General features: G+C 40.0%; 1 protein-coding gene across 3 annotated transcripts in view; it reads left to right on the forward strand.

The window, feature by feature from the left end:
- The window catches only part of galnt2 (UDP-N-acetyl-alpha-D-galactosamine:polypeptide N-acetylgalactosaminyltransferase 2), an 89,723-nt gene that overhangs the window by 52,257 nt on the left and 13,941 nt on the right, over positions 1–23,525 (forward strand). Inside the window, exons 2-11 of one of the 3 annotated variants that reach the window (XM_054732638.2) lie at positions 5,574–5,673; positions 8,942–9,095; positions 11,726–11,824; positions 11,906–11,973; positions 12,052–12,117; positions 12,204–12,325; positions 14,446–14,533; positions 15,102–15,189; positions 15,317–15,420; positions 19,738–19,864. In XM_054732638.2, the coding sequence (XP_054588613.2) occupies positions 5,574–5,673; positions 8,942–9,095; positions 11,726–11,824; positions 11,906–11,973; positions 12,052–12,117; positions 12,204–12,325; positions 14,446–14,533; positions 15,102–15,189; positions 15,317–15,420; positions 19,738–19,864 (1,016 nt within the window). Of the gene's footprint in view, positions 1–2,522; positions 2,769–5,573; positions 5,674–8,941; positions 9,096–11,725; positions 11,825–11,905; positions 12,118–12,203; positions 12,326–14,445; positions 14,534–15,101; positions 15,190–15,316; positions 15,421–19,737; positions 19,865–23,525 lie in introns of those variants that run through there. The other 2 variants (XM_070554803.1, XM_054732636.2) reach the window with 2 other exon arrangements.

Consider the following 23,525-nt stretch of genomic DNA (forward strand, 5'->3'; position numbering starts at 1 on the left):
CTTTTAGACATTTTTACTTTAGTGCTGGCTGGCCATGAAATTTTTACCAATACGAAATGTTTTCTAGAGCATGAAACAGGAGTTTAAAAAGCGAGAAGGCTATAGGGATGGGTACCTTTGACATTTGAATCGATCCGGTACTAATTCCCGGTACTTACGAATCGATACCGGTACTTAACGGTACCAATTTTTTGATACTTTTGAGTGTTTAATATTTTAATTCTCTTTTATAATTAGATATATATTTTTCTCAATTTATAACCATATTTGATAAATAACATACAACTGTTTGTATTTTAACATCGTCCTTGTAGTTTTATAAGCTGATAATTAAATTGAAGCAAACATCTTTACTGTGAACTAAATTTACTGTGTGTCTTCATTCCTTTTGCCGGCTTTTTTTCATTTGATTTTTCCTACTGGGAAGATAGAATTTCCGAGGAGAAAGCGAACGCACCATTAGATGATAACATTGGTGGCATAGGAAGCTAACATATCAAGCTACGTTATCTTAAACAGTTTATTTAACTGCTGGAGCAGATGTAAACGATGATGCCTCACACTTAGATCGTTGTCGCTGGTTTCATCTTCACCCAATCACCCGTCGCATTTAGTAAAGTGAAGCCAAACTTTAGAGCGCGTTCATGTTCTTCTAGTTGGAATTTCGGAGTTCCGAGGAGAAAGCGAACGCACTATTAGTGAAACGGAAGCTAACAAATCAAGCTAACGTTATCTTACATTTTATTTACCTACCGGAGCAGATTAAGATGAGGATGTCTCACTTAGATCTTTGTCGCTGGTTTCATCATCACCCAGTTACCCATCACATTTAGTGAAGTGGACCCAAGCTTTAGCGTTCTTTTTCTACCCATGCTGCACTGTTTACAACTCGCTCGCAGCGACCGATGACTTAACGCTCTTGCGCATGGGCAGCTGTCTAGGCAAGTTCTCGTTGTGAAGGACGGGTACCGAAACGAGGCACCGTTTCAAATGAAGTGAATCGGTGCTCGGTCGGTACTGTGGAATTCGGTCGGTACCTTAAAAAGTACCGAATTCGGTACCCATCCCTATTTACAATGCAGAGAGAATCAGATTAGAAACTTTCTTTCTCCATTGTGTGCAGAAAGTGTCCTTTGGATGAAAATGAAATACTAAAGATGTTGAAATACTTGACAAAGGAAGTCTGCTTTTATGAAATGTTCTAGTATGCTTGTGTCATCATGCAAGGTTGCAAGAACGGTGGAAAAATTGGTGGTCTGTGCAAAAATGTTTCTTAGTAATATCTTGGTTTTGTAGTTTAGAAGCATTTCATTCCATTGCTAAACATTGTTCTGAGGCGTCACTTTACTCATGCATTTCTGACTCGTTTTTTGGGGTTTATAATAGTTTTGCTTTTTTTCTCTCTGGAGAACAGCGGGACATGTGTCAAACAGAGAATCACCTAACATCTTTTAGAGTTTGTAGGGAACAGTGATTTGTCTTGGTTGGTTGGTCACGAGCTTTGCGTAGTGACCGAAAGAATGAGATTGCGGATACATGCAGCCAAAAACGAATTTTCTCCGCAGGGTCGCTGGACTCACCCTTAGAGATAGGATGAGAAGCTCGGTCATCCGGGAGGGGCTCGGACAAGACCCGCTGCTCCTCCACATTGAGAAGAGCCAGTTGAGGTGGCTCGGGCATCTGATTAAGATGCCTCCTGGACACCTCCCTGTTGAGGTTTTCCGGGCACATCCAGCCGGGAGAAGACCTAAAGCAGAGCTATTCAATTCTGGGCCTCAAAGGCCAGTATCCTACACGTTTTGGTTTTAACCCTGCTTCAACACACCTGATTTCAAGTAGTAAGTGAATAACAGGCTTCTGCAGAGCACAGGCAATTAACCACTGAATCAAGTGTGTTGGACCAGAGAAACCACTAAAACATGCTGGATACTGGCTCTCAAGGCCCAGAATTGAATCCTTCTGACCAAAAGGAAAAATTGCCACTTGTACACAAGCATGAACTCCACTTCGCTCCGCCGGTCCCAGCCTGGCCACGTTTATTCCACACTGCCTTAGGAATGTGAATGTGAATGAGCACAGGGGCAGTCTGTGGTCTGTGATGTCATTAGAGTCGCTCCGAGCACGAGGGCGGGACAAAAGAGCGCTTTTATTTACCTAAATCTTTTTGTAATTTTTAACTCAAATTTTAATCTTTCATCTGCTTATGAAATTTTATAATCTTATGACTTAATTTTTTCTGATGTTAATCTGATTCTGTTTTGAGAGCACTTTGATTTTATGACTTTGTTTTATTTTGTTTTGATCTATGTGAAGCACTTTGTGATTCTGTCTGTGATAAGTGCTATATAAATAAAATTTACTTACTTACTAGGAAGTACGCGGTGTCTAACTAAACGGGAACTCTGCCAACTCAGTCCAGGTGGAGTGGAGTCGATGCCAGTGTGTTAGTGCCATTAGTCTCTTGGCTGGCCAGGAAACGCTTTAGGATTCCCCCAGAGGAGATGGCCCAAGTGCCTGGGGAGAGGGAAGTCTGGGCCTTCGTGCTTAGGCTACTGCTACTGCCCCCCCAGATAAGTGGCAGAAAATGGATGGACTCAAAATGTTTGTCTTTAATGAGACAGCGGTTTAAGTGCATCTCTTTGCCTTTCTGAGCCAGGACCATCTGTCTGGTGACAGCCCAAGCAAGGCTGTCAAGAGACACCACAGAGAGCAGAAAGATGTCACATGAAAGAAAAAAGGATGGCTCTGACAGCAAGAATAATCGACAGGTAGACATGATGAATGAAAAGACGCCATGACATTTGGTTCATCTGCAGAGTAAAAGTTAATATATTTTTATGGATTTAAAAAAGATTTGAGAAAATCTGTATGTTTAGTTAATGGGAATGCGTTTTTACCTACTTTTGACAAGTGTGCATATTTGGGTGCAAATTAAGCTTGAAGTGCTGCAGAATTTGAATAATGATGTTTGGGCTGGCTATTAAAAACAATGTTTCCCCCAAATGATGATTTTATTTTTTTTAAGATGGCCATAAAACCACGTGGCAGTGATGGTGCATTATGTCTGCCACACAAGTAGATGGGTAAAACAGGATGTTTTTTCTGGTGCTTCGTGCTGGTACACTTAAGTCTGAGACAAGGAAGATTTCACCAAGAGCCATTCATGTGATGCGTGTTGTAAAAAATAGCTTAACATCTGCTCCCTATACACGCTGTTAGATGATGATGATTCAGTCAGCAATAAGTCGTACTTACTGCCATCATTTAATGGTAAATCACATGGGGTTCTCAAAGCACTCCATTGTTCTCATCATCCTTTTTTTTTTTGTCAGAAAGGCTTTCACAAACATCAGCCTTATCATTATGACCACCTTTGACTAGTACATGAACAGAGATCATCTGGTACCAAAACACAATAGGTCCTTTGGGATATGGTGATTCGACAAACTAATTAACATCCCTTTCCCTACTTTTCTGCACCATTTGTTTCTCCAAGTTTTCTTTCATTGAAGGTTAATAATTACTCTTACACACACTCTTATTATTCTACATTCCCCCCCCCCCCCCCCCCCACCACCATTTTAATGCCAATATACCCACAAGAGACTCGAGAACACTTAAACCATAGATCACACCAATTACTGAACAATAACCTGCTTTATCTTGGGAACTATGGTGTCTGAGTTCAGTCTAAAGAAGTACTGCTGACACAGAGCCGTTACTGCTGCCCGATCCTTTTAATGCACTCACTTTCAAATTAAAGATCTAAATAATAGTTAAATTCAGGCTTTAGGTCACAGCGGGAGAAGCTAATTAATAGTTTTAAAGGCTGAATTCCATTTAGCTGCTCTGGCTTCAGTGTCCTGGTATTAATGCTGCAGGCTGATTTTCACACAGTCATCATCTAAACACTTAAGAAGAACAGAATTTGTTAGTCGCAGATGGCCTTTTTTTTTTCCTCCAGCAAGCCCAAATGTTAAACAGACTTGCACCATGTGATGCTGAAAGAAAAACCTGTTAGTTTCACTGTGTGCGACAAATAAACAGCATTCACCACAAAGTCTCCAAGATGTCTCAAATGGTTTGTGATAGTTGGAACTTTAAACATGTTTGCAACACTAAATGTCTTCTGAAAAATTAGCTCTTACATGAATTTAAAGGGCTTGTTCACTGAGAATTCTTGTAATACTTATGCTTTTTAAAATATTGTCGGTCATCTGAGTTGCATAGGCATGCTGAATGTAAAAATAGTTGTTAACCCCAACCCATCAATTTTTGCAAATATATTTAAACATTTTAACATTTATAAATAATTTCTGAACATTGACATTTTCATAACAACATATCTTTAGACAAAAGAAAACAGTTTCTAAATGTGTATGTGGAGAAAATGTAAAATACAACAAAATCTGTTTTTCTAATACAGTTCGTACCAGTTGTCAGGTACAGAAGATGAAAATATCTATGTTCCTATGAAGAGCTTGTAAACGGCATCAGCTTGGGAACATCACTTGATAAATGAAACCAGAGTCCAGATGTGCGTCTTTATCAGAGATGCTCTGCATTCATGGGTGTGTCCTTTTTGTAGTTGTCAGTAGTTGAATGAAGAAAGTTCTATGTGGAGTGTTGTTAGGAAGTGAACCCTGAAATAGCTCAAGTCTTGCCCAATTCCCTGAAAGAGTTGCTGAAATACCTCAAAGGTGTGTTTTAGGTCATTTAGATGGTTCGGATTCAGATGGTTCATCAGTCCCATCAGCGTCCTCAGGGAAATGGGCACATCACATAGGTGACTGATGGTGTCCTCCACAACGATGGCCACATCACTGTAAGCAGCTGGAAGGGGTTGACTCCCATCATGATTTTGATCAACATTCCTCAGACAAAATCTTCTTAATCCATAGACTACATGAGAGAAAAAAGGTTGCAGTTGAGTGTTAACTACAGGTATAGTGCCAAGGTGAGCGGAGGAAGTTTATCATCTTTCTACTTATTCCGCCTTTTCTGGGATCCACCGATTTCCCTCTTTTCTATTCATTTTCTCTTTCCCTTTCCTTACATTTTAATCAAAATTTAAAATTTTGTAATTGTAAATATTTTTTTAATCATTTAAAAAAATATTTTTTATATTTTACATTTTTTGTTTTTGTGAAGCGCCTTGTGATTTTTATCTTGAGAGGCGCCATATAAAAGATTGTTTTCTTTTTTTTTTCTATTGGTCAGTTATATTTTTAGGAAGGTTCACCTAGAAGGAAATGAGAAAGTTTATTTATTGATGTGCAGCAGGCTGGAGGGGGAAAAAATGCTACTGATTGCTCTGCCTCCCTGAGCATTGATCCAGTGGCTTTTATTATGGACAGAAGGATAATGTGTGCACTTTGTGTGTAGTAAAGGTGTGCGTGAAATGGTTTCTTTGCAACAATGAATAGATTGAAAGAAGGGAATGCCAAATTGTTTTTCTGGATTTGTGTTTTCTTTGCAATACACACTTTTCTCTCAAGTCACATGTTTATCTTTTTTGGGAAGTTTTATGTGTGTAATATTTATGATTTATGTGTGTGTGTGTTTGCTTCCAGGATGAGTGGAGCTCCAGTTATTTGTCCAGCAGGGGAAAATCTCACAGCTCTAATGAGAAGGCAAACGAAAAGTTCCACAGCTCGGCGACCCTGGCTCCAGGTGGGAAACGCCTCCTCCCTAAATTAGCTGACCTCAGTAATCGTCTCTTTTCTTGTTTTTTAAAAAGCGTAATGGTGAAAAGTTGTGTTTTAAAGGTGTTTAGTCTTTTCCTGGAGTTGTTGGTTTTTTATTTATATTTTTTACACTAATTACTTCTTAATTTTTTTTGCTTTCATCCCTTTATTATGGATTTAGCTGCACAACAGTCACACTTTATTTTAATTTTAATTTTATAAAGAGCTAAAAATGGGTTTAATAAAAATTAAAAAAACACAATTTCATTGTTAATCTATTGTATAGGATTTTATTATCTTAAATGTCAACTTTTCTAAACTGATTATGACAAATTTTGTTCTTATTTGACTGTAGATTTTGTATAAGATGATCGAACTGCAGAGATCTTATGAAATATTTTAACCACACAAATGTCAATTAAATGTCTGTTTCTTCAAGAGAAATTAACAATGAAAAAAGAAAGTTAGGACAAACCGTTTCATCCAGCTCTCTAATAAATAGATAAAAATAATAAATTATAATGCAGAGTTCATAAAGCCACAAAGAAAGCAAACAATAGTGCTCTTCCACCCACACGTTAGCAAACACTCTCTCAGGGTCCTACGGCATAAAGGAGAAAAGAGGAGCGAGGATCAGCTGGGGAAGGAAAATCTGGGCTGATTCATGATTTCTCATTCGGCTCTCATCGTCATCCTCGACTTGCAGCAGCAATAGTCGGTGCTCTCTCCTTTCAAACCCGTGACCTGCAACTGGTGAACAGTTACTGCTTTTATTCCATCCAGCCGCAGCAATGGAACCCCATTTGAAAGTCAAAATGAGGCTATTTCTACTTTGCGGGGGTATTACACTCAAATGCGACACAAACACTCTTTGAGAATGGTAGAGCGGAATGAAGTGCTGGATAAAAGAAAGAAACCTTTTTATTTTATATCAGCCTGTTGATGTTTTTTATTTTTTATTTTTTTCTCTCAGATGGACTTTAGACCTTAAGGAAGCAATCCAGAGTCGTGTTGAAGTGTGTTTGTTAGAATTGTAATTTAATCTAGTAACACTTTACAATAAGACTCCCCTTGTAAATGGCTGATAATTTATGGATTAATTTTCTCTGTAAACTATCCATAAATGATTAATTAGCCTTATGCATTAATTATAGCAAGAAAGGGAGAAAACAGACAATGTTTTTGCCAAATAGGGTGATAGATTTCTTCACCTATTTATTTTTTGCATTTTTTTTTGTTTGTTTTATTTGGGACAACTTATGAATAATTAGAATTTTGCCCTGTGTAGATGATCTGCAGTCATAACCGCATGTAGCTCTAGTGAACCACTAAAGCAAACCAAAGAAGCTTCACCCAAGGCTTGCTTTTCTTATAATTGTTTTATCACGATAACTACAATATACAAAAAATAGAAATATACAAAAATAGAAAAAATACATTACCAACACACACATCTTAAGAGTTGGACTTAGCCGCGCTTAGCATGTGCATGTTACTTTATCACACCCAAATATTCCCTGAACAGATTGATGGTTAGAAAGACAAATGTTCTCCAAAGTGCAAATCTATAAAGCAAAATTACCAAGTTCATGACCAGTTTATTTTCTCGTTTCTGCTTCCTTGTAAAAACTAGGAATGGACAGTTATAGGTCTGAGTTGACAGCCCTCATGTTTTGCACAGACATTTAACAACGATTCTTTGCAAAGCGATTTAGATCCATTTTCAAAATCAAACATTTTAACATGTTTTATCATTAATTCACTTGTACTATTTATTGACCTAATAATCAAAAATTTCCCATCCATCCATCCATTTTCTGAACCCGCTTGTACATGCAGGGTCGCGGGGGGTATCTCCAGCGGTCAATGGACAATCAGGCAGGGTGCACCCTGGACAGAGAGCCAGTCCATCGCAGGGCAACACAGAGACACACAGGACAAACACACACACACACACACACACACACACACACACACACACACACACACACACACACACACACACACACACACACACACACACACACACACACACACACACACTAAGGACAATTTAGACAGACCAATTAACCTAACAGTCATGTTTTTGGACTGTGGGAGGAAACCGGAGCACCCGGAGGAAACCCACACATGCACAGAGAGAACATGAGAACTCCATGCAGAAAGGTCCCAGGCCGGGAAGCGAACCCAGGACCTTCTTGCTGCAAGGCAACAGCCCTAACCACTGCGTCACTTCGCAGCCCCAGAAATTCAGTCTTGCATCTTTTGAAGAGGTTAACGACGACCTTGCATAATCTGGCCCTGCAATAATATGAGAATAACAATGCATGCATCCTTGCTGTTGCACGTTTAGATTGGTAATAAAATCACCCGAATGCATCATTCATTTAGCTGCAGGGACAGGTTTTCACCACAAGTGCAGATTAAGTAAAGGACATCAAGCTGTTGCATGCAGCTGAGTCGCTGTTTTGTAGTCATGAGCAGATTTTTTACCTTCTGTTAATTAAGATGCCAGACGTGCTGCAAGAGAAGTCACACAAGCACATGCTTTCGATAAAGAGCTCCGTTTGTGTCTGTTGTGCTCGGACCCATCACTGCTGAGCGATGCTGTTATCTCACATTATCACATGCATTATTAACAAGCAGAAACACTCGACTAATGAGCTGCGTTAATATTAGTGAAATTAAACAGGATGACTTCACCCACTGGGGCTCTGTGATCTCACCTGATGGTATTTTTTATTTTTATTTGAGAAGATGTTTTATTTTTTTCTAACTGCTTTTGTGATGAATCTTCTTTCTGTGTTTTCCGCCATTGCAAAAGTGTCCATCTGTCTCCTGAATCCTCTCCAGCTTAATTCATGCTGCATAACTTTCCTGTCAGCCTCTCTGAGCGTGGAGTTGTTGCCTTGTCAGACCGCGCAGCTTGAAGCTGGGAGCTTTCGTTCCTGCCACTCTTGAAGGATTCTTGCATCAGTGGAGCTGCTGCCTACATTTGATATTCACGCTGATGTATCATCCCCTTTATTACAGGGATGCGTTTCAGCCTTTGTGGCGGTTTTTGGTGGGGTCTATTATTTTTAGAGTGCACTGCTTTGTCTTTATCATCTACTCACCAAAGATCTACAGATTTTGTGAAGGAACTCTGATTAATAGTTTTTCAATTTGAATTAGAATTTTTATATATTGATTTCCAGATTTAAATGATTAATGCAGTTTTGTCAATGCTTGTGCATGTGTGCACTTGTCTCCAGGTAAGGTGCGCTGGCAGGATTTTGACCAGGATTTGTACGTCGGAGCAACGGTGGTCCGACCAGGACAGGACCCATACGCCAGGAACAAGTTCAACCAGGTGGAGAGTGACAAACTCCGAATGGACCGAGCTGTTCCGGACACCAGACATGATCAGTACGTATGCGTTCTCTGTGATTAGAAGTCATTAAAAGTGAAAGAACGGTGTTGTTCCTTCTAACTACATCCATCCCGTGTCTGAGTGCTTTTGTTTCCTGTCCTTTTGTGGCTCATCAGTTTGACTAATTAGACAGGATAAGATCTCCAGGGACCCTGAATTCATTTTGACCTATCGGATAAAACCAGGAGTGCCTTCAAACCGCACCCTGTAATCATCACAGATCTTTGTTGGTTAAACAGACTAAAGGACGAGAATAAATGGTTTCTATCCCTTAGAGAAAATCACATTTAAATCCATGTCTGTCTATTGACCCCCTTTAATCTTCACATACGATTTTAATTCGAAGCGAGGAGCGTAAAGCTCTCAGAAGATTGATCTGGTTTTCCTCTGAACTTATCACCTGCAGCTTTTTTCATGCAGACTATTTTCACACAACAAAAAGGCCTAAAACAATGTAGATGTGCAAAATTATAATAAGATGAAATATTTTAATGCATGAGATGAATTTTCAAACCGTTACATGTAAATTATTAACAGGCTAACAAGTTTTAATCCTTGGGTCGGCCTTGAACAACAAGGTAACGGGTACTCTTTAATCTAAGGGGTCTTTAATGGTTTAATTTGCGGTGTTTTCATGTTAATGGTTTCCAGTTTCAGTAAATAAACCAAAGCTATTATTTCTTCAGCAAGCCTTTCAGCTCTTTACGGGGCTGTTCCTCAGCTCAAACCAGGGTGCAGACTAAATGTTTTAGTTTTTTATAGAAATTAATAAAACCATATTTATGTTTCCTCTGACGTTTTGAGTAACGGTGTTTTCCTCTACCTCCTGAACGCCCTTCTATTGTTTGTCCGATCTGAACCACCTGAACTTCCTGAAATAATTAGTCTCCCACAAGGCTTGTAGTCGCTAATCTTACCTTGAAAACAAAAACAAGCAACCAATTAGATTCCTGAATTTATTTATCTCTGGTTTTCTGGAGGGGATAAAATTAAGACTCAGGGTCAAAACTTTTGTATTTCATGGGACATTAACTTGAGCAAAAATTTAAAAAAAAAATAGGTAAAGAACAAACTATTTTTTAAGTGCAAGAATTTGGTCCTGTATTTGTCCCTTGAATCCTTATTTTATTTTTATTCGTCAGTCCTTCGTGCTTTCACATAATTTCTTGATTGTTTACCAAAAACAAACTGCTAAGCTGCTGATTCTCTTTTTTCCATTAATACGAAGCCAGATTAGTGGCTTTAGAAAGTACATCTAGGTTAAATTTATGATTTGTTTGGCATCACCTAGCTGGTTCACTTCTGATTTGGGCCTGTTACTACGGCAACCAGACCTGCAACCACCTGCTCCGGAGCAGGTTTAGGTGTCTGGATTAGCGATGACACAAACCACATTTCTGCTATTCGTTGTCTTGATGAATAAATAAACATAGTCTTTGTGATGAATATTTATTAATTATGGAGACTTTTCATGGCATTTTATTATTAAATTGAAAACTGCAACCATTTGTTTTTATTTTTAGTGATCGTACTTCAGATTTTTGTAAAATAGGCGATGTGCTTCATGGAAAAGTAATCGTTAGAAATAAAGAAGTAAAACAGCTGCTATTATTGTTCTAATAGGGGTTTGTTGTTAAAATCAGTTGGTGGGTTTTTGTGCCGGCAGCAACTGAAGACATGCACTGTTGATTTCTGGGCTATTTTTATAAACGCAGCGGTCTAACCCCACTGATCTATTGACCTAACTTGGACAGCCGGAGCCATTAGCCCACTAAAAGTGCAGGGACGTGCCTCCTATTGATCCTTCGCTGATGTGTCACTTGCACAGAGCTGATTGTTCAGGTTTTCGAGGAACGGAAAAGCTTCCATCCTTTCACCCGTGCCCTTGTGAATGTGCTTTGAAGAAAAGATCAAAAGGACTTTCAGGTTTGTCACCAGCTGTAATGAAACAGCTTTTTGTGAGTGTGAGTGGAACAAAAAGACCTTGATTTTGAGATCGATGCAGGTGCATTCAGCAAAAGTTTCAAAGCCAAAATAACCCACAAGTGCTCCAACATTAAGACTTCTCATTATCACCTGTTTGACTGAATAAACATGCTTTTTAAGGATGTTTGAAGCATGAACGCCGGTGTGAGGAGCCCAGTGACTGCCAACAAGGTTCGTGCTGGAAGACGACTGGACCGTTTCCAGGATTTGACTCAGTAGCTGCGTTTTAATTGCCCGCACATGCTACCCCTCCTCCCCCTCTTCGGTCAATAAGTGTTTTAAAACCTCAATGGACCGTATCTTATCTTGACATCAGTATTCCTCATTTTTAAAATTGAGCAGGATTTGTCTGTGAGCACACACAAACGCAGTCGCTTGTGTGCTTGTGTCTTTTGTGTCCCAAGCCCCTGTCAATCACAGCTTCAGCGGAGCATCTTTGTGTATCAGGGTGTGTTCATACATCCCCGTCATGTGTGTGGATGTGTGTAGGGGAGCACCTATATGTTAGTGCAGAATCCAATTTTTCATGTTCAACGATTCATAAATCTTTAATTGGAGTGGTTCCAGGTGTGGCTTTTATTTGTTTGAACCGAATGCTCCTATGTTTCTGATTTCTGCGGTTTGTGTGTTTTGCACACAGCTGCAAACATAAGCAGTGGCAGTCCGACCTGCCGGCCTCCAGCATCATCATCACCTTTCATAACGAGGCTCGCTCTGCTCTGCTGAGGACCGTGGTCAGGTAGGCTTTTTCTCATTTGTCCTGTTTGCTTTTTAAATGTGGATTTAATTCATTTAAATGCCTTCTGTTCCTCCTGTTTAGCGTCCTGAAGAAAAGTCCTGGTCATCTGGTAAAAGAGATCATTTTGGTGGACGACTACAGTGATAACCGTAAGCAGCATGCAGGAACACATGAAACTAACACAACTGAGAGACAACAGGTAAATTGTGCTGCTTTGTGCGTTCCAGCTGAGGACGGGGCGCTGCTGGGGAAGATCGAGAAAGTTCGGGTTCTTAGAAACGACCGCAGAGAAGGTACTGAAGAGATTTATCTGACCTTTTTCCCCATTTGGTTGATGGAACTGTTCTGTTTTAAATGAAAGCTGGTTTTGGACTTTCAGGACTGATGCGCTCGAGGGTCCGAGGTGCAGATGCTGCCACGGCGCCAGTGCTGACCTTCCTGGACTCTCACTGTGAATGTAACGACCACTGGCTCGAGCCACTGCTGGAGAGGGTGGCTGAGGTACTTTCACACAGGACATTATGTCTTTATTAGCTGATCACACTCGTATGAGCTTGTTGGGATCATTTTATTCTGTCATTACTACTTCTGTTAAAAAAAACATACAGCTTAAACAGAAATATAGTTTTTACACTATGTGATTGTGTATGTTTGACTGTGGCAACATGCAAGAGCGCATGGAGACATGTTACTGAAGTTCTAGTAGGGTATATAGTATAAGAGGCTCCTGCAGACGACTGTGTGACCTTTCAAACTCGACGTTTTACTTAATTTATGCATTTTTGACAGTTTCTGTTGAGGTAAGTCTTCAGGAACACGGTCTTTTATGTTCTGCTTATTTCAACTCAGTCGGAATAAAAGCTTTGAATTCTATGAAAGAATGCATTTTGTTATTTAGGTCAAATCTTAAAAATCATGATGCACGACCTTATGAAGCATCGTCGGATCTTTTATAACAAGCAAACATATGTGATAACAAAAATAAGTGATGGGAACGACTCTGTTTCTGCCACATTGATTTTTAGCTCAATATCTGTAAACTTGTGTAAATAATTGCCTTTTTTATGTTTCCTGATTTTGATCAGCTGGGGCGGCCATCTTGTTTCACATTGACTTAAACAGTTTGGCAGTTATAAATGTCATTAAAATCTATCAAGTGGTTCATGAAATATTTAACCTTCCCACTGTCCTAATGGGTGTTACCCCGTGAGGAAAGTTGACCATTGAGCAGGATTGATGGTTTATCCCTTGAGGTCCATGTGGCAGGGGTGAGGAGTGGGATAAACCATCAATCCTGTTCAATGGTCAACTTTCCTTGCAGTGTCACCCATAACGACAGTGGAAGGGTTAAAAAAACACACATTATCCATTGCCTCTTGGTGGAGGATAATGATAACACAGTTATGGATAATTTGAGGCATCTGTAGACATTCCTATTCTAATTTCCACACAGAGGACCGTGTTAAATAAATTCACTACTTTGGTTTTGTGTAAACTTCAGTCATAGCTCTGTGTCTCTAGACACCGTTTTCTAAAGGACGCCTGAAGCCCACTCTAATATTTGACAGATTTTATCACCGGGAGTATATTTAGACACTGATGCATTTTAAGCTGCACAAATAGATTTCACTGGTTTAAAACCAAATGAGAGAGAGAAGCATTTAAACTTAGAGGAGTCGATCAGTTGGGTTTACAGGAAGGAAGCTGTAATATCACTTAAACTAAATTGTTTCTCGCCCTTATTTGCCAGTCAGTTGTCATCTAAAACTCTTGATCCCGACAGCCTGATGATGAATCCGGCAGAGCTGAAATGAAAACGCGTCTGAACAGTAAACACATATCCTCCTGTCGAGCAACTTGGCAGCCGATCTGGAAACGAGACACCTGCCGAGCTACAAAACACTGACTGAAAGCCATAAAAACAATGGAAGGGTTTCTAACGGATCGCCGCTCCCTCTGAGACTTTCTTCGATATTTAAAACTGTGCTGCATCCCACTGCTCAGAGGGGCTTGATGATATCAATGAATTATTCACGTGTTTAGGAGGTTTCATTTATAAACACTGATGAGAAAAATGACAAGGAGAAAGGTGGGTTATCAAGGCTGTTTGCAATAACTTCATTGAATTTCCTTCATGTTTTGAGTTATTGATGTAAGATTTACCCCCCGCACTGTTGAGATGCTCTCAGAAAAGAAGCAGAATATGAAATAATTTACTCTTAGAGTAGTTTTCTGTTTTAGTTTGCAATTGTTGGTTGTGTTAATTATCCACCGGCACATGCTTTTGTATATTAAATGTTTCAGGTCACAAAAAATAAACTCACTTTACACCTGGAGGCTTCTCTGGTTTCTGACATTAAGGTGATCTGAGTCAACTTGTTATGAACTGTAGAGACAAATCAGGGTGAAAATGACAACGCCAATTTAGTCCCCGTCCATCTGTATTAGAATATTTAAAAAACAACTAAAACCAAATATACAGTATGCATCATGGTCATATTTACTCAGCTCGTCCTCAAGGAGATCTGGATCTCTTCAGCATTTGGTGGTTTTACCTGAATTGTAATGATCATTTACCCATAAGACAAAATTTGTGTTTTTTATACTTGTTTTGTTTTCAGGATAAAACTCGAGTGGTTTCACCCATCATCGACGTCATCAACATGGACAACTTTCAGTACGTGGGAGCCTCGGCTGATCTGAAAGGAGGTAGCGCGCACACAATATTGGCATTACAGTTTTAGCAGATTTGGCTCTAAATACTGACTTATCGTCCATGATGACGATATCTTATTTGTACATATTCAGTTTAGCATCAGTCTGGGCTTTTCCATGCTGTGCATTAATTGTTTTAATATAGTTTGATCTGCATGCAGAGGCTATAAACGTGTTAAAAGGCTGATGTATCCAGTTGATCAATGGAAATCAAATCTAATGAGAAAATTATAAAGCCTAGCATCCTTGATGAATTTGTACCAGTTTCAGTCAAATCTTAGAAATAGCTTAACGGGTGATCTCATGTGATATCTCAAGATTTTACGCTGATCTATTTAGAGCTATGAGTTTGTAATTTGAATGACACTCAGCTACCTCCATGGGATTTTTTAATGCTAATTTTGTTAAATGTATCCATTTTTGTGCTTCTGTCAGCCATCTTGAATTGAACCGACAACAAAAGTTAATCAGCTGTCGAGTTTCCGTCCAGTGAGTCGTGGGAGATTTTGCTAACAAAGACTGATCATAACCAGACTTGTGTCGTCTTTGGCTTTACTGACAGGCTTCGACTGGAACCTGGTCTTTAAGTGGGACTACATGACTCTGGAGCAGCGACGAGCCAGGCAAGGCAACCCCATCGCCCCCATCAAGTAAGATAAGACACCTCCACAGAGAAACAAGTTGGCATACACACACACACACACACACGCACGCACACACACACACACACACACAGAGAGAGAGAGAGGCTTACATGTCCGGTTGCCCTCTGTTCAGGACTCCAATGATAGCTGGAGGTCTCTTCGTCATGGATAAGGAGTACTTCGAGCAGCTGGGGAAGTATGACATGATGATGGACGTGTGGGGAGGAGAGAATCTGGGTGAGTAATGAAAGAGGTAGCCAAAGATATTGCACCATTGGAAAAACTGTAGGAATTAAAAAAATATCAAAACACTGGAATATAGGAATATTTTGTATATTTATGCATTTTATGGATTTGTTTTTATTGATAATATATCTTCTCTCCTGTATCGTCATATCGCCAGAATCCTGCCATTACACATCCCTAATTAAAGCGACTGTAAGGAAGTTTGAAGTTTTTATGCTCGTGATCGCCACTCAGGCCTAACGCGTAACTGCAGCTTCAAAAGTAAGCTCGTGCATGAGGTGCGCACGCTGTACGTGCACACTCCTTAATGAAAATAACAGCTGAGACAGTCCCGTGTGTGTGTGTGGCACGGAGGACAGAAGAGCACAGCAAATTATTAAAAATAATGTGCCTCTGTCTCTGCAGCTGCACTTTCTCGTCGGCCGGCCGAACTTGCAGTGTGTGTGGGTGTGTGGGGGTGGGTGGGTCCCTGAGGACAGAGGACAGGAGAACACGCAGCTAATTGTGTATGCCGCGGATGCGATACAAATCGCGGGTTGAACAAGCATTTGTGCATGCTACCCCAAAGCTGTGGAACTCGTTGCCCATTGGAGTTAGGCAGGCTCCATCACTGGCGGATTTTAAATCTCGTTTAAAGACCCACTTTTACGATTTCGCTTTTAGACAGTGACTCATTTTAGTGTTTGATTATGTCATTGTTTTAATGTGTTCTTTGTATTCATCATGTTTTATTGCTTTTGACTGGTATTTTTATCTTTGTTTTAGTTCCTTAGAATGGTCGCGTTTTGTTTTAGCCTGTGCAGCACTTTGGGCAGCTCCCATGCTGCGTTTTAAACGTGCTATATAAATAAACTATGGTATGGTATGGTAATTGATTAATTTGGTTCTGTACCTTTCTCTTCAGCACAGTTAACAAAGGTTTATGATGGGTCAGTCCTCCTGCATGCTCAGATCATTCCCTTGGCTTGCTTGAAAAATTGTTCCAAAATGAAAGTTGAACCCAAATCTTTTTTATCCGTGAATTCAATGTCTTTCGGGGAGTCTCAAATGAAAATTTGGGCATCTTATTACTATCATTAATGTAAAAAAAAAAACTCAAACTGACAAATTGTGTTCACAACTGGAGTCGAACTCAGGTCTTCTGCATGAGAGTCAGACACCTTACTAGGCGAGCTAAAGCGCCAATGACATTCTATCTATCTGTAACATTTATATCCTTGTAATGAAGTTAATTTACATCTAATTAAGGACCGTAAGACATTAAGATTGCATATCGAGTATGAAATCCATCTTATGGACCACTGAGTTGTTTAACCAGAAGACTGGAACTTTTTAATGCAGGGATTAGATAACACTTTGATTAGATAACACTTTGTATTAACTGAGAGACAAGAGAAGAGAGCCCTTCAAACGTTCAAGATGATTTATTACTAAATAATTTTAAACAATTGAAACCAGACTAACTCTACTAATGATGGATGTATCTGTCTGAATGAGGTGTGACATGGTGTGTGTGAATGAGTGTTATTATCAGAACTCTCATATCGGGAGAGGCAAGTGTGGGAGATGATGTTTTGCTCCTAACTATGATCAGACTTGACCGGGGTAGTCATAAACACATGAGACGCCATATTGTCGCATCCACACATGCCCTCAGTGAGACCTCCTTCACGGATCCAGAATGTCAGGTCCACGGACCCTCCTTTCGGTACTGGAGCCAGTGGTACAGAGTCACAGCACGACAAACTAGTCTCCAGGTAAAAAGCGACAGGTGGTTCACAGCGTCAAAGGGGACCCTCCTTGGGTCAGTGAGTTGAGCTTTTATTCTGAAAGGAACCGTTTCTTGTTTGGTAAAATGCAACAGATTTTTCCAGCTTGGTGGTGCTCGGCTTAAAAAGGGAAGTACAGATGGCTGGTCCGATACTCCGCTTAGCATGCCGTGAACTCCAGTGAGATCTTGAGAACTGAACTAAGATGGGGTTGGAACTGGTTTTATCAATCTGGATGTTTTGAATTCTGTTCTAATCAAAGCTGGCAGATTTATAAACACCACAGAGTCTATGCCACGCTTCAGACTAGGAAGGCTCTGATTGGATCAGTACAGCAATGTGTCATGCGATTGTTTACGTGTGTCAGTGTGTCTAGTGAACTAGATTAAGTCATTCACATATTAAAACATATTAATCATAACATTGTGATTTCACAGATCGGTCACATGTATTATTGACTGACAGTTGTTTTGATTAGCTTTATTAAAAATAGAGTTCTTTGATTTAATAAAAGAAAAGATTCTTTTAATCTTCTTTCTTCTCTTGCTGGAAAGTAAACAGTTTAGAAGCAAATGCATGACCTTGAGGCTGTCTCATGCACTGAGCACTGTGTAAGAGGCACTAGGCGTTAGGAACAGCGACAAAGTCGCTGAGTTGACACTACCTCACTCTCTGCTGCTAAAGCTACTGATAGCAAATGCTACGGGCGATGCCTGAGCGTGAACGCGCATGAAGCAGCCTGCTCGACCCGAGCAGCTCTCTTTTTCTTTGATTTTACAGAAAAACAGGCAATCACAGTAAAAATGCCAGGGCTCATTCTACAGGACCAGGGCATTGCAGGAGAATGTATAAAGAAGAAATTTATTATTTCTATACATGTTTTGGCTGTCAAACTTCCTTATAGCCCCTTTAACAGTTATATTTTATTGGATCCATGTTTTGTCTTTTAAAGTAATTATTGGACTTTTATTGCATCAAAAACAAGAAAAAATCGGATTTTCATTCCCTTCACACTGTCATTTCATCGGTTTCTTTTTGTTTAATTTAATTTCATTTATTTATTAGATCCCCATTAGCTGCTGCTTCGTACAACAACTATTCTTCCTGGGGTCCGACACCAGAATACAGCAACCAATATTCAGGTCTAAACGGTGAACTCGACTAATCTGCTTTATATTTATAAACGTTTGTTGAGCCCTCTGAGTCGCATTAAACCAAAATTTTCTGGTTTTAATAAAAACAATTAAGACGGTAACAAAAGTATTATATTGAGGTGAGGTGTAGAAAACGTTCAGTAAGACCACAAGACGTCAGGTTCTGTGGCGTCAGACTCACTAACGGAGCCACAAGACTTTTTCAACTTTACATGCAGATTGTAGAACGTGGAGGTAAATCAAACCATCAAAATCAGATTCCCATCTGAGCATCATAGCATCTCCTTTGACTTGGACACAACACTAAATGCATCTTGTTATTTCTGAGCTGATGGTGATGAATTGTTAATAGGACGGTTTGGAGCATGTGTGGTATTACAGACCGGTGCACCAGGAGCACATCCTCCTGCTGAAGCGAGAGCTTGCAGGATCTTGAGCCCCCTGTTCTCTCCTCTTGGAGAAATGTTCCCTGATTTCAAAACTTTGGCTGAATTGGTGCTTGTTTGCATTTCCAGTCTCCAGTGGTGCAGCAGAGTGCAGATTCAGCCTCCACAATGACGGCACGATGTAGAATTGCTGCCTTTTTGGACTGAATATTTAGTAAAATCAATTAAAATAATTTTTTGAATATGTCTATCATCCATTTTTAAAATTAAAGCGTAAAGTACATTGTGACAGAATTTTTTTTATCCTGCTAATCAGAATGATGGAAAACTAAAGTCCGTGTGTGTGTGTGTGTGTGTGTGTGTGTGTGTGTGTGTGTGTGTGTGTGTTTTTGTTTGTTTGTTTGTTTGTTTGTTTGTTTGAAAGCCATGAACAGGCATACAGCTGCAATCTCCTCATGAATTCTGTGTTGTGAGTTCATGCCGTTCCCGTGAGGTTTTGTCCCAAAGGCGGCACCATGCGTGTCTCACGCCATGTCAGGAGATGACCTGCGTTTCTGCGCAAACAGAAAACCCTTTGCTGATTGTTGTCTGTGTAAAAGAGCCTTCCACAAAACACAATGGATTTTAGAAAATGATGGTGCTGCAGTGATAATGAGAAGACTGCGTGGAAATAACTGTGGTTTTCGCACAATAAAGGTCATTGGCAGAATGTGCAACAATATAATTGCTGCTGCGTCTCCGTGTTGCTTTTGTCTGAATTCCGTTGGGTAGTGTATGTAGAGTTATTCACACTCCTCTGGAGGCGGTTGGGTGCTTCAGAGCTGGATTGACAGTTCAGACGCTGGTTTGCTCCTGTGCTCATTCAGCCAGCTCTGATTCAAACTCGGCCTTTGTTAGAAAGCAAATACAATATTATCAACAAGCAATTTTGAGATTCAGAAACCATAATTTCATTGCAGGTCACTGTAACCAACACATGTTTTTGTTTGTGTGTTTTAGAGATTTCCTTCCGCGTGTGGCAGTGTGGTGGCAGTCTGGAGATCATCCCCTGCAGCAGAGTCGGCCACGTTTTCAGAAAACAACACCCGTACACCTTCCCCGGTGGTAGTGGCACCGTGTTCGCCAGGTGACTCACAAACTAACCCCCCAGAAAAGATCTGAAATCATGTTCATTATCAAATGACTCAAGCTCCTCTTTCTCCATGATGCATCTCATGAGGGTTTCTCATTTATTGCTTTATTTGATTGAACCATACACTCACTGGCCACTTTATTAAGTATACCTTGCTAGTATCTGGTTTGACTCTTTTACCCTCAGAACTGCCTTAATTCTTCACATCATAGGTCCAGTAAGGTGCTGGAGAAGTTCTGGTCCATACTGGCATGATAACGTCCAATCAATCACACATGCTGCTGTGTGATTGGATGATTAAGTGGATAATGAACATATATTTTAACTCTTTTTCCTTTGTTAGATAGCTCAGATATGTAACTAAAAAATATAACGGGGCATAAATTGTGATCTTTCTGCTCGGTGAAAGGACGTCTTCTGTAAATGATGATCAGTTTAATCTTTATGACTCCTGGAGAGTTTAGATTCATGCCTGTTCTTTTGTGAGGAGTCACGTTGGGTTAATAAGTAACCAGACCATGTGGGTCAGGACACATGACTCAGGTCAGACCACTCTGATCAGATGGGAATCTCTCCACAACCTCAAGTGTATTCCCACCTGTCCCTGGACACACACAAGCAGCAGTCAGGCCTTGTTCTCCTGCCTAAACTGTTAAAAACCACAAAAAAGCATCTATTATATACAACCCCCCAAAGCCAATGCAGAAGTGAAATAAATTGCAGTTCCACCCTCATCCGCTGGGGGCTGGTGTCAGAAGCGAGCAAATCCTCATTGACTCCCATGTTAAAAATACCAATTTCACAGCTGAAATAAACATGTTTACAGCCTGGTACCAAAACATGTTTTTGGTTTAATTGATCTAGTTTACACTCATGACTAGCCTGGCAAGCCAGACTAAATAAATGTATTATTTACTCTGGCCATGCTCCATTGACGGCTCTCGGTTGTGAGGCGGGTTCTACCGTTGTCTTTCAAATGATCTCCGCATTCCACTGGACAATGAATGTGACATACTCTTGTTTCACTCTGTTGCATCATCCCACCCACCAGGCGTATAGAGTGCCCTGATTGGCCCACAAAGCAGATAAAGCTCTGTGATTTGTTCTCTAAGCAGATAGAGCACTATGATTGGCCCACCATTATGGACCAATCACAGCTCTTTATGTGTTTGAAACCCCTCTAGAGAGTTGTGATTGGCCAGCCAGAGTCCTGGTAGGAGCTGCTGAGGTTCCAATGGAGCATGCCTAGACCAAACTTTGCAAAGCAAGAATTTGGTCTAGTTCACTAGGCTAACTCATGACAACTCTGAGGGGGTGAATTTTTTGTCACTCTTCTGTTTAAGTGTATTAAAAGCCTAAAATTCTGACTAATTAATGAGCATCAGACCCACGTGACCAAAGAGCTAGCTCCGTGGAAAGGCCTCAGTAGCCTGAGTCTGAGCCTCGGTCTCGCCTGAAAACTGTTCCGCGATTTTTTAGTCTCTGAGCTTAGACCAGTAGTTGTAGCGTTTGTGTATTCTTTTCTGGATATTATTTGTGCAATTGTTGGACAAAATGACTTGCTGTGGTATTAATTGCACTAATAGAGCGTCCAAGGGGTCTCCACTTCATTTTTTTCGGTAAGTAAAATTATATTTATGTATTTTAGGTCACTGCCGCTTTTGCACTAGCTGAGCTTATCAAAGTAGCTAGCTAACTACCATTTTAACATGTACTGTTTAACCATGAAATTTAAATGTAATACGGTAAAATAATTAATAGGGTATATGTCGATGGGTGTAAAACCCAGTGCATTTAACATAAAAATTGGTTGTTGGTTGGAGCTCTCGGAGGGAGACTTCTGTGTTCCATTCTTCCACCCGGTTCTCCCCAGTGGTTAGCCCGGCGCATCTCTGACCGCTGCGGCGCCTGTCTGCTGCATGGGCTGACCTCTTGTGGAGCTCTCGGACTCGGAGAGAGACCTGACCGCAGAAATACTGCAGCTCGGTGAGTTGGTAGATAGTGCTTGATGTTAGTCTCCAGAAGTCTGTATGCCATCAGATAAACTCCCTAGTTTTTTATATTTTTTGCATATTTGTAAAATAGTGGTGGTGGGGAGTGACTAAATAACTCGTTTGTCCACAAAGAGCCGCGACCGGGTGCCCTGTTCTCATGGGAACTAGTGCATTTTAATAAAATGGAAATTAGTTAATAAAATAGATTATTAAAAGGTTCATATCCTATCCAAGAAGGCGACAGACTCAAGTGTTTATTTTTAGATTTTTTTTTATAAAGTATGCATTTTGTATGACTCTTAATCCTAATTTTAGACCTTTTACTACAGGCCATGATAAGCTATTAAGTATTTTAAACCCATATGCTTAAGTAGTTCTTTGTATGAAGTTTTCCTCTAGGTAATCCAGAGAGGCTTGACCCTTGGGTAAGCAACCAAAGAAGAGAGTGCTGGACTCCCACTTCACACTCCCACTTGTGCAGTGAACACTTTGAGAGTCATCACTTCACCACGGACTCCAGGGTACAAACATATTACTTCATATTTTGGTTAAGATTGAAAAAATTGAAGCATTAGCTGTATAAAATACAGATGTTACATTGCTGTGTAACAAGAAAAAAATTTCCCCCTCCTTTGAACTGTCTGTGACTGGGGCTGTTTAGATGGGGAAACAATCAGTATTAATTTCCATCTAACTCTATGGATATTTATTCTGATAAACAAATTAATGTTTTTGTCTGTCTTTAATGTGTAACTTTATGTATTGGGATGAATGAAAAATATTCATTTTAAACTAAAACATTAGGCAGCTAAGGAGAAATTAACAAAATAATAAACATTCTACTGGTGTCAAATAAATCAAACAAATTAAAATATATATTTTCAAAGACTGGATTCTGGATAAAATCTAACTACATCTGCTTTATAAATAACAAACACTCTCCACATGGCTTTTACACACACACACACACACACACACACACACGCACACGCACACACACACACACACAGTGCTCTGGTGTACCAGTGGGTTTTTGAGATACAGTAATTGACCTTGTCTGACGTGTGTGTATATGTGAATTTATTTATTTATTTTTTTTTAATTTTAGGGCAGACTTTGCCTGAAGGACACAGCTGTACCTACAATATTCTCTTCCTTTAAGGTCAAAAAACATCTTCCAAGAAGGAAAGTACAGGTAAGTAGGAATGACAAGGTAAGTGACAACCCCATTGGTTTTGTAAATAGTTTTGAGAAGGTTGCATATGTAGATGCAGGTGTAGACAGTGCCATAAAAGTTTCTGTTGATCTGAGCAATATAATGATGTGTGAAGACTCACCTCAAGAGGTCTTTGTTACTCAAAATGTAACACATGATGACATTCCTCTGCAAGCAGTTGAGTGTGATAATGCTCATTTTGGTCACAGTGTTCAACACCAGAATGACTCGGACTCTGGTCAGTTTAACGCTGTGCCATTACAGCCAAATAGCATCCTGAGTGACCATTGCTATCAAATCACAGTCTCCCAAAACGCTTAAAAGGAGAGTTTTGACAGCAAATGAAAAGGTACGTGTAGTTCAGAAAAAGCTTAGATTGCAATCCCAGAAGACAAGGAGACTGAAGGCAAGAATTTCTTCTTTGAAAAGTGTCACCAGAATTCTT

This window comes from Nothobranchius furzeri, chromosome 9 (assembly GCF_043380555.1).
Source record: "Nothobranchius furzeri strain GRZ-AD chromosome 9, NfurGRZ-RIMD1, whole genome shotgun sequence".
In the NCBI taxonomy this organism is placed as follows: Eukaryota; Metazoa; Chordata; class Actinopteri; order Cyprinodontiformes; family Nothobranchiidae; genus Nothobranchius; species Nothobranchius furzeri.